We start from the raw sequence: 11866 nt of genomic DNA on the forward strand, positions 1-11866 counted from the left end.
CCGAGGCAGTATCACTACGGAAGTAGGATTGCCCAACCTTCCTTCCGAGGAGTGGCTGGTGGGTTTGAACCGCCAGCCCTCTGGTTAGCAGGCAAGTGTCTTAGCCACTATGCTACCAGAGCTCCCAAGCAAGCCTTAACACATTTAAAAACACTGAAATATTGCAAAGCATCTTCTCAAATCACTATGCTATAAAATTAGAAATCAACAATAAGAAGCAATGGAAAAAGAGCAAACACGTGGAAACTGTATAACACCCTCCTTAAAAATTACTGGGTAATTAAGAAATGAAAAATGAAATTAAAAAATTCCTAGACTCAAATGAGAATGAAAATACAATGTACCCAAATCTTTGGGACACAGCAAAAGCAGTGATCAGGGGCCAATTTATAGCAATAAATGCACACATTAAAAAAGAAGAGTCAAAATCAACACCTTAACCCAACATCTCCAAAAATTAGAAAAAGAGCGTCATAAAAAAGCCTGCAGTCACCAAAAGAAAAATAATAAAGATTCAAGCAGAAATAAATGAAACAGAAATTAGAAAGACAATAGAAAAAAATCAACAAGATTAGTAGTTGGTTTTTTAAAAAGATTAACAAAGTTGACAAACCACTTGCAGATTTAACTAAGGAAAAGAGGGAGATAATACAAATAACAAGCGTAAGAAACGAATTGGGTGACATCACAACAGAACCTACAGAAATTAAAAGGATAATATGAGAATCCTATGAAGAACATACTCTAACAAATTTAAAAACCTTGAAGACACAGATTTCTAGAAACATACTACTTATCTAAATTAACAGAGGCTGAAATGGAACATTTTGAACAGACCCATAACAAAAGAAGAAATTGAACAGGATATTAAAAAATACGAACAAAAAAACCCCTGGCCCAGATGGTTTCACTGAAGAATTCTACCTAACGCTGAGAGAAAAACTGACACCAATCCTACTCAAACTATTCCAGAACATAGAAAAGGATGGAATCCTCCTAAATTTATTTTATGAAGCAAGCATAACCTTGATACCAAAACCAAGCAAAGACATCACTAAAAAGGAAAACTACAGACCAATATCCCTCATGAATAAAGATGCAAAAATCTTCAACAAAATCCTAGACAACAGACTATCAACATATCCAAAATATAATACATTATGACCAACCTGTGTGCATACCAGGTACGCAAGGATGTTTCAATACTAGAAAAACAATCAACACCATCCATCACATAAATAAAACAAAGGAAAAGAACCACATGATCATATCAATCAATGCAGAAAAGGCATTTGATAAAATCGAACACCCATTCCTGATCAAAACGCTCAGAAAAAATAGGAATAGAAGGGAAATTCCTCAAAATAATAAAGCCATATATGCAAAACCAACACCCAACATTATTCTCAATGGAAACAGACTGAAACCATTCCCCTCATGGAGAGGAACCAGAGAAGGATGCCTTCTATCACCACTTCTATTCAACAATGTATTAGAACTCCTAGCCAGGGCAATAAGACAAGAAAGAGAAATCAAAGGCATCTAAATTGGGAAGGAAGAAGTCAACCTATCCCTATTTGCTGACAATATGATCCTATACATAGAAAACCCAAGAGACTTAGCAAAAAAACTACTGGAACTAATTGAGAGATTTAGTATAGTGGTGGAATACAAGATCAACATACAAAAATCAGTTGGATTCCTCTACACCAGCAAAGACATTGCTGAAAAAGAAAGAAGGAAATCAATACCATTTACAATAGCTACCAAAAAAAAATAAAATACTTGGGAATAAATCTTACTAGGGACACAAAAGAGTTGTACAAAGAATACTATGAAACACTACTTCAAGAAACCATAAGAGATCTACATAAATGGAAGAACATACCATGCTCGTGGATAGGAAGATTGAACATTGTGAATATGTCAATACCCAAAGCAATCTATACATTCACTGAGATCCCAATCCAGATCCCATCAACATTCTTTAAGGATATAGAAAAGCCAAGCACTAATTTCATATGGAAAAAGACTTCAGATAAGCAAAGCACTATTGAAGAAGAAGAACAAAGTAGGCAGTCTCACATCCTGGATCTCAACATTTACTACACCACCACAGTAGTCAAAACAGCATGGTATTGTTACAATGACAGACACATAGACCAGTGGAATAGTGGAATAGAACTGAGGATCCAGAAATAGATCCATCAACCTAAGGTCAGCTGATTTTTGACAAAGGGCTGAAATCCATTACATGGGGAAGAAATGGTCTCTTTAAAAAATGGTGCTGGCAAAACTGGATAGCCATTTGCAGAAAAACTAAACAAGATCCATACCTCACACTATACAAAAAAACTAACTCCAGATGGATCAAAGACTTAAATGTGAATCCTAAAACTATGAAGTTCCTCAAGGGAAAACTAGGGGCAAATTTAGCAATCTATTTCCATAGTTAAACTGCTCAGAAACCCAAGGTGGGGTCGCTATGAGCCAGATCCAACTTGATGGCAGTGAATTTGGTGTGTTTTTTTTAATTTATATCATAAATAGAATGTCAAGCATAACCTAAAAAGTACAAACAGCAGAAGATAAACTAGATGAATGGGACCTTCTAAAAAATTAAATTTTTTACGTGTTTTAAAAGACTTCTCCTGAAGAGTAAAAAGAGAACCTACAGGTTGGGAAATAATATTCAGTAATGGCATATCTGACAAGAGACTTTTGTCTAAAATGTATAGAAACCTCCAACACCTCAACAACGAAAAGGTTAACAATCCAATTAAAAAATGGGCAGAAGACACTTCAACAAAGAAGATATTCAGGCAGCCAAAAACGCATGAAGAAATGTTCATGATCATTAGCCATTAAACCAAAAAAACCAAACTCACTGCCATCGAGTCAGATCTAACTCATAGCAACCCCTCCTTGGGTTTCCGAGGCAGTGTCACTATGTTAGTAGATTGCCCAACCTTCCTTCTGAGGAGTGGTTGGTGGGTTTAAACTGCCAGCCTTCTGGTTAGCAGTCAAATGCCTTAGGCACTATGCCACCAGAGCTCCCCATTAGCCATTGTTGTTGTTGTTGTTATGTGTTGTCGAGTCGGACCCGACTCATAGCGACCCCTCCTTGGGTTTCTGAGGCAGTATCACTATGGAAGTAGATTGCCCAACCTTCCTTCCGAGGAGTGGCTGGTGGGTTTAAACCGCCAGCCTTCTGGTTAGCAGTCAAGTGCCTTAGGCACTATGCTACCAGAGCTCCTAATCCTATTACTAAGGTATATGTTTTGGTTATCTAGTGCCAATCTGATAGGAATATACCACAAATGAGATGGCTTTAACAAACATGAGTTTATTCTCTTACAGTTTGGAGGCTTTAAGTCCAAGTTCAAAGTACCAGGCTCTAGGTGCTGTGTGAAGACTCCTTGACCTTGGGCTTCAGCTCTGCCTCTTGCTCCCAGCCCACTGAAACTACAGGCATCTCTTCACTCAGGCAGCTACTGGCTGCTGAGACTAACAAACCCAAGGACAACAAATAAAATGGCATTCCCAATGTTACCCAAACAATTTTAAGCCATTAGTTCTAGTCCACTGAAAGTCCCAAGAATGGCAGAGCATGACAGGCTGCCAAACGACACAGCTACATGCAGGGTTCAAGCGTGCCATAAGCTAGAGACCATTCCCAAAGGTGCTGCTTATATACGGGAAGCAAATTACATCCCTAAAGCAGCTACTCAGCTGCCTGTGGTAGATCCCACCAAGGAGCTGATTGCCAGTCTCATCATGGGGAAAAACTACCACCAGCTCCCCAGCTACTCAACCAGGCCCAGCCAAGTTGACATACAATCTTAACTACAACTCCACCCCTTGTCAACTTGGCACCTGTACAGATCTCCTTCACTGGGTAGCTCCAATCCCCTAGTTCCTAAGTGGGGACCTCACCCCCTTGGCCTGGTGGGCCTGTTCCTCTACATATTGGGCATGGCAGTCCTGCCCACTCTCTCTTGGGCAGTGGCTATGGCTACACCCCACTGACTCATATGAACAAGCAGCCCCGATTCCAGAACCAAGCTGGTAAAGGTCTGGCTCTTTGAAACCTAGGGGCTATGTGATTCCACTCCCAAAGGCCATGGTCCTAACCTTGAGGCTGAGGCAGCCCTGATTCCCATTTCCTTGGTTTCTCTGCTTCTGCCAATTAATGCCAAAGGCAACCCGCTCTGCCGGAAATCTTCCTGCCCAAAAAGCACTCAGCTTTCTTACTCTGTGAGCCGGCCAATCTGTTACTCCATTTCATGCCAGTGTCTTCTACCAATTAATGCCCAAAGGCAACCCACTCCGCCAGGAAACTACCTACCCAATGGCATCCAGCTTTCTCCCCCATGGGCTGGGAAGGCTGTCCCTATCTCATGCTGATCTCTGGGCTCAGCTACTGCCATCTCTCATGCTAGTCTCTCATGCTAGTCCCTCTCTGCCAGTGTCTCTCTGCTGGTGTCTCAACTCGGGGATCTCGAGTCAAGGACACTCTCCACTCCTATTTCCACATTTTAGGCATCTGTCAGAGCAGCACCCCACTGTCTCAGGACCATATTGTTTTGGTTATCTAGTGCTACTCTAACAGAAGATACCACAAACAAGATGGCTTGAACAAACAGGAGTTTATTCTCTTATAATTCTGGAGCCTTTAAGTCCAAGTTCAAAATGCCAAGCTCTAGGGGCTGAGCGAAAGCCCCTCAACCTTGAGCTTCAACTCTGCCTTCTGGTCCCAGCCCACTGAAAATGGAGGCTTTTCTTCACTCGGACAGCTGCTGGCTGCTGCAGTTGACGAACCCAAGGTTTACAAGTAAAAAGGCACAGTCCCAATTGTTACCAAACAACATGGCAGGCCACTAATTCAAGTCCAGATAAAGTCCCAAGATCAGCAGGGCATGGCAGGCTGTTGAACAATGACTTGGCTACATGCAGGGTTCAAGCATGCCATAAGCTGGAGACCATTTCCAAAGCTGCTTCTTATATATGGGAAGCAGACCACATCCCTAAAGCAGCTACTCGGCTGCTTGTGGTAGATCCCACCATGGAGGTTATTGCCAGTCTCATCATGGGAAATAACTACCACAAGCTGCCAAGCCAAGTTGACACACAACCTTAACTACCATAATATACATCCTAAAGAAGTGAGAGCCAGGACAAGAACAGATATATGCACACCCATGTTCATCTCAGCACTATTTACAATAGCTAAAAGATGGAAACAACCTAGGTGCCCATGAACAGAAGAATGGGTAACCAAACTATGGTATATACACATAATGGAATACTAAGCAACACTAAAGAATAATGTGGATCCTGCAAAACACCTTGTAACGTGGATGAACTTGGAGGATATTATGCTGAGTGAAGTAAGTCAATCACAGAAGGACAAATATTATATTAGTTCATCATTGTAAAAAGTCCAAAAAATGTTTGTATTTGAAGGAAACTTTCTTTGTTGGTTATCAGGGGTGGGAAGGAAGGGGAGGCAACATTGTAAATATAAAAAAATAATAATAATAGAAAAAAGTTCCACTTAATTTGGATGTCTTATTTTTACAGTGCATATAAATATCCAGATTTAAGTCTACTCTGTAGCTGTTTATTATGAATGAATGTCTTTTCTTCAATAAAAAACATGTTTTAAGCCTGCTTTGAAAATATTTGTTCTGCATGGATCACAGTTTCAATTAAACTCAAGACCATGGATCAGTTTATTTTGATGAAAGGCACTAAAACTAGTATTATTTTTTACTGATTTTTGTTCCTACCCTTTTATCATTTATTCAAGGATTCATATATAAAGTATCTGATTAAGAAGTTTTATACTCTTAATCATCCAAATCTACAAAAGCTATAGATTTTTCCCCAAAAAATGACTCTGATGCTTTTCCATTCTACTATGTAGGCACTTCTCACCTCCTATATGCAAAACTGTAAGGTAACAATCTAACTAAAGTCATGACTATTTCAGTCTGTTTCCCTGTTAGCAGATCCACATATTACTGTTAATTCTTCTTCCTATTTTCATGAAGTTACTCCTTGGTCAAAATTACTCTAATAGTGCTCTTTCCTTCCGTATCATATCAACATCCTTGGCCTGGTTTTCAAGACCCTCCATAAGCTACTCTTCCTCTAATTTGACATCTCATTATTTATCCTTAGTACATTTCCTAACAAAGTCAACGTCATAAATATAGCAACATCAAATTCTTACAGGATGTGTGCTAGATATTTGCTCATAAGGTAACCTATGAGATACATATCAGATACTGATTTTATAAACATTCGCCAAGACACTGATAAATTGAGTACATTGTCCATGCATGTAGCTAAAAAGTGATGTGATTTGGGATTCTAAGAGTTATCTATTTTACATCTTTCTACTACACTGTGCTACGTCATTCACATATACCACTAAACTTGGTGTAGTCTTTTTTCATGGTTGATGTTTCTCCAAGCCAGGTTTTGCAGTGTCTTACCAACCAACCAACCAGTTGCCATCAAGTTGATTTCCCATGTGTGTCAGAGTAGTACTATGCCCCACAGGGCTTTCAATGGCTGATTTTTTGGAAGTAGATCTCCAGGTCTTTCTTCCCAGCAGCCAAGCACATTAACTACATCAATTTACAACCTTCAAAAATCCACAAATTCTAGAGCCCTCAGACAATCACTAGATCTTCTTGGTATGCCTAATAACCAAAAAATTTTCCATTGAGCTTTATTTTCTGTAGCTTGTGTTATGAAAACATTTTTTCAACTTCAAACATAAAGGTATATTATAACATCAAGTTATTGTTTAGTCAAACCACAAGAGCCTCCCAATGACCAAGTTTTTATACTTGGGAGGAATGTCCTCCCCACCCCTGAAACTTGACTTTATGTTCCTTTGGGGCAGTAGCCATTCATTACATACTTAGAGTGACAATGTAAATTCATTCATAAAGCAGATTTATTGCTTTTCATATGCCAGGCTTTAGGTTAGGCCCCAAAACCAAAAACAAATTCACTGCTGTGGAGTTGATTCAACTCATAGCGACCCCTCCTTGGGTTTCCAAGGCAGTATCTGTATGGAAGTAGATTGCCAGTCTTCCTTCCAAGGAATGGCTGGTGGGTTAGGCCCAAAGTATGCAAAAAGTAAAAGGGGGGGAAAAAAAAAGGACTCTCAGTTCTCAATGTCAAGTACTTAAAAGTCCTGGATAAATACTTAACAAAACCAAACCAAACCCACCGCCACTGAGTTAATTGCAATTCACAGTGACACTATAGGACAGAGTAGAACTGCCCCAGAGGGTTTCCAAGGCATCGAACTGCTAACCAGAGGGCTGGTGGTTCAAACCCACCAGCCACTCCTCAAAAGGAAGACTGGGCAATCTACTTCCATAGAGATACCACCTCGGAAATCCAAGGAGGGGGTCACTCTGAGTCAGATTCAACCCAACCTGCAGTGAGTTTGGTTGGTTAAATCTTTACAGAAGGCGAATGCCACATCTTTCTCCCACAGAGGCGCTGGTGGGTTGAAACCACCAATCTTAGAGTTAGCAGCCAAGCACTTTAACCACTGCGCACCACCAAAAAAAAAAAACAACCAAATTCACTGGTCGTCAAGTGATTCTGACTCATAGAGACCTCCTTTGGGTTTCAGAGGTGGTAAATCTTTACCGAAGTAGATTGCCCAGTCATCCTTCAGTTGAGTGGCTGGTGGGTTTGAACAGCCAACCTTCTAGATAGCAATCAAATCCCTTAGGCACTAGGCCACCAGAGCTCTTTGTGCAGCACCAAGGCTCCTTAAATTCTTACCGGCGTCTAATCAACCAAGTTTTTGCTTTTTAAAAAAAAAAAAACACCACTGTGAGAAGCTAGGTTTGGTTTAGGGCCACGTTTGGGAATTCGATGAACGTTCTGGGAACACTAACTCCCCAGAAAAATACACATACAATTGGGAGGGAGGGGCTTATGAACTGTGCTGAAGCTAAATCTACTACTGAATCTATATTCAAACTCCAACACAAAACTCAGTTCTTTGGGGACAGGAATTATCATACTTGTTTGATAATCCTGTCTTGCATAGTACAACGTATAAAAATGCCCCTAAAAGAAGTGTTTACCGATCTATAAAAATAATAGTTTCTTCCATTACAGAGCCCCTTTGTCAAATAACTTTAAAAGCCCGAAATCCCCTTTCACTAATAACACTAATGACCTAAAACGATGAACTCGAAAGTCATTGTTTTGTTATTTACATGTGGAGCATTCGATTATTCACTAATCCAGGCTCCCTCCTCTCCTAGTCCTCCAAACCCTCCCCGCAAACTCAAACCCAAACCGCACTGAAATCTAGTAGGTTCTGACTCATGGCGACCCTATAGGACAAAACAGAAGTGCCCTCCAAGGTTTCCAACGCTGTAATCTTCACGGAAGCAGACTGCTTCATCTTTCTCTCGCACAGAGGCTGGTGGGTTCCAACCACCAACCTTTTGGTTAGCAGCCCCGCATTTTAATCACTGCGCCACCAGGGCTCATTCCCCAAAACTCAGAGCTGCTAAGAACTCACTTTCATCGAGTCAATTCCGACTCACAGGACCCCTTCTCGGTTTCGGAGGCGATATCTCCACGGAAGTACACTGTCCGCTACATATCCCAAAACCTACGCACAAAGACCCACTATTCCCAAGGAGACACAAAATAACCGATGATCCACGCTACACAGTCTCAAAGCACGGAAGGTGGGATCAGCTGATGGCTAAAACTTCCGAACCCTTTCCTCACAATCAAATTCCTCACCAATTTAATTTACCTCAAATTCCAGGAAAGCAGTGCCGAATACCCTCATAGAGTAGGACCAGTTACCAACAAGCCTTCTGACCTCCTGTCACCATAGTGACTGCTCCCAGCAACGCTCCCTCCCCTTCCCGCGATATTTCCTCCCCTTCCTACCCCCGCCTCCACCGCGCGTCACCCCAGAGGACCTGAGACCCCGCCCCATAACGAGCGCGCCCTCTCCTGAGGGGGCGTTATTGGTCGACTGAATCTGGCCTTTACCTGTGGGCGGAACCCGACTGTTTTTCTTTTCCAAAAACCGCCACTTTTTATAAAACTACTTTTTTTATAATAGTGCTTCTGCTGTAGGCCACAGGGTAAACATTCCCTTGTTCTTCATTTTCACTGAGTAGAAATGTCCCCTATCGCCCGAGTTCCGCGAGGATTTGGCACTTGCGCACAAGCAACCAGAAGATGGCGGTGAGAATCGCCGCACTTTTTTTCAAATTAGTGGATCCCAGACGGCATTGCGCGCATTTGTAACGAATTTCCGTTCGAGTTTGTATTTTAGGCGCCATTTTCGAGTGAAGGACCCGGAGCTGAAACACCGGTAGGACCTTGGAGAGGGTTACACAACCGTTTCCAAGCTTGGTCTGAGTGGACTGCCCCGCAGGTAAAGTACTTCTTTTCCTGGTCAGGTTGTCAAGCTCTTACTTCCTGACCCGTCCGCTGGCGCCTGGAAAGTACAGGCCTTGAGCCCGAGCGGCCGAAGTCTGTACTGAAGCTGCGGCCGAGAGATTTCTCTCGCTGTCACCCCTCCCCCCTCGGCCGCTCCCCGGCGGTCCGAGCTCCCGCGCGCTTCTCACAAGCGCCACTTCTCTGAGCTCCTTAAGCGTCTGCTCTCGGAGGCTACAAGCCCCGTGGATCTCTTTTAAAAAAATCCTGGTTTCTAGCGGAGAAAGGGCGTCTCCCCCAACTCCGTCCCCTTGCCCTTCTCTCGTCTCCCAAGGGACTAGTCACAGACTCGGCGCTTTCACCGGTGTCTGTTCAGGGTTTATTTTAATCTAACGGAACTCCGCTGCGCGCCCCGGAGGCATAAGCCACGGCCATCCAAAAATGATTGAACCCAGGTTGGGGCTACTAGCGTGTGATTTGGAAGTCGCTATTGATCGACGGCAGCCTTCAGCCGCCTATCGGGGTCGGGCTCTGGAGGGGAGATCTCGAAGCCCCTGAACTATCTACGGCTGGAAGAGCTAAATGGCGGGGAGAGGCAAGTGGGCGGCTTGTCACGCCTTACTCTTCTCTAGTCTAGAAAGAGTTGATAGCCGCTAAAGCTTAACTCTTCTAAAAAGTCAGTGCGCTTGCATCCCTGATTCAGAGAGCGTGGGGTCAGTAAATGTCGGCGTCTGGGGTTACTTCGTTTGAAAATCACATTATAGGGAATATTCTTATTCACTTACAGTGTGGGCGATTGGGGGCGGGGAGGAGACCAGCTTCTTAAAAAGAACCTAAGCAACTGGTTGATTGTCAAGCACGTCTAGGATTTCCCACCTGCGTAGGTCCGGTTGAGAAAGCCAATCCCGCCTTATTGCAGTTTGGATTTGTTGTGGCTTTTTCCCCGCGGTTCCGCAGCTTCTGACCAGTGGTTCATTGGGGCCCTCGGAAGCAGGTGGACAGAGGTTTCTCCGAGTGGGTCCGGCTTTAGAGGTGCGGGCTGAGCCTGGCCGGCGTCAAGGGCTGACGGGGAAGGTGTAGGTGCGTTGTCCAGTCATAGGCTGACAATCTCCGGCGGCCCCAGCGACCATGCCCCGCAAAGGCACCCAGCCATCCACAGCCCGGCGCAGAGAAGAGGAGCCGCTGCCGTCTCCGGACGGTGCTAGCACCGACGCCGAGTCCGAGCCACTGCCGCCCGGCCGCACCGAGAGCCCGACTGCTGCCGCCGCAGGTGAGTGCCCGCCGTGACTAGGCAGGAACATGCGCTGGGAGATGGGGGCGATCGCAGGGATTGACGCCTGAAGGGCTAGAGTGGGCCGGGTATAGCAGCTGGGAAAAGCTGTTGGGCGATTTTCAGAGAAAAGATACCCATGCATTTTGGGTGTGACGGTGCGGGAGGGAACGAGGGCAAGTAAATAGCTTCAGTTGTGAATATCTGTTAGTGGCTTTTGTAGTGGTACCAATCTTCTATTTCTGCGGAAATCGGCCGGGTCAGCCTAGGGCCGTGGACTTTTTTTTTCCAGACAGAATCAATATAAGTGTATGTGAACGTGACAAAATGTTGCTCGGCCTTAACTTCATTTCCATAATCTTAAATTAACTTTAAAGAGAAGGTGATAACTTGTTTCACCAAACTACACGTAACTTTTGTAACTCCAGGAATTGTGAAACCCCTCTGTCAGGGTCGCTCAAGGTCTTGGTGCCCAAAATAATAGTACAAAATACTCAAAGATAGCCAGTGTCAGTAGAGAGCTTTAGAATTTAGATCCTTGTTTAGAATGATGAGGAGCCCTGGTGGTGCAGTGGTTAAAGCGCTCTGCTGCGAACCGAAAAGTGGTTATTGAAACCCACCAGCCCTACCGCGCGGGAGAAAGATGGAGTTTGCTTCTGTAAAGATTACAGCTTTAGAAACCCTATGGGGCACTTTTGTTCCACCCTACAGCGTCATTATGTGTCGGAATTGATCCCACTACAGTGAGTTTGGGTTAGAATGGTGTGGAGGTGGTTTTTTGAGATTTGCGTCGTGTTGTAGTGTTGTAATTCTTAAACAGTATAGTTCTATAGAATCTTAGGACTAGTGACATTTTTTTTCCCAGGATTTTCTTTTATAAGATAAAGTGAAAGATTAGATTCTTACGGCCTGTGAGTTGAGGTTATACTGTACTTAAGTGGAAAATACAGGTTTCAGAACTTCCCTCCTGAAATCAGCAGGCTGTAGTCCTGCCAACCAATTGGCACTAATGAGAGCTTTTTCCCCCTTTCCTTTGGACTGACTTAGAGACTCCAAGTGAGGAACTTGATAATAGGAGTTTAGAAGAAATTTTGAATAGCATCCCTCCTCCACCACCTCCAGCAATGACCAATGAAGCTG

At 43.4% G+C, this 11866-nt stretch overlaps 1 protein-coding gene across 1 annotated transcript in view; it reads left to right on the top strand.

Annotated features, from left to right (window-relative positions):
• Positions 1-10584: 10584 nt before the first annotated feature.
• SMC4 (structural maintenance of chromosomes 4) overlaps positions 10585-11866 on the top strand; it is a 39402-nt gene continuing 38120 nt past the window's right edge. The window contains exons 1-2 of the mRNA XM_007948774.1: positions 10585-10726; positions 11774-11862. Of these exons, the coding sequence (XP_007946965.1) occupies positions 10585-10726; positions 11774-11862 (231 nt within the window). The remainder of the gene's footprint in view (positions 10727-11773; positions 11863-11866) is intronic.

This window comes from Orycteropus afer, unplaced genomic scaffold (genome assembly GCF_000298275.1).
Source record: "Orycteropus afer afer isolate SDZICR_OR568_19922 unplaced genomic scaffold, OryAfe1.0 scaffold00223, whole genome shotgun sequence".
Taxonomy (NCBI): Eukaryota; Metazoa; Chordata; class Mammalia; order Tubulidentata; family Orycteropodidae; genus Orycteropus; species Orycteropus afer.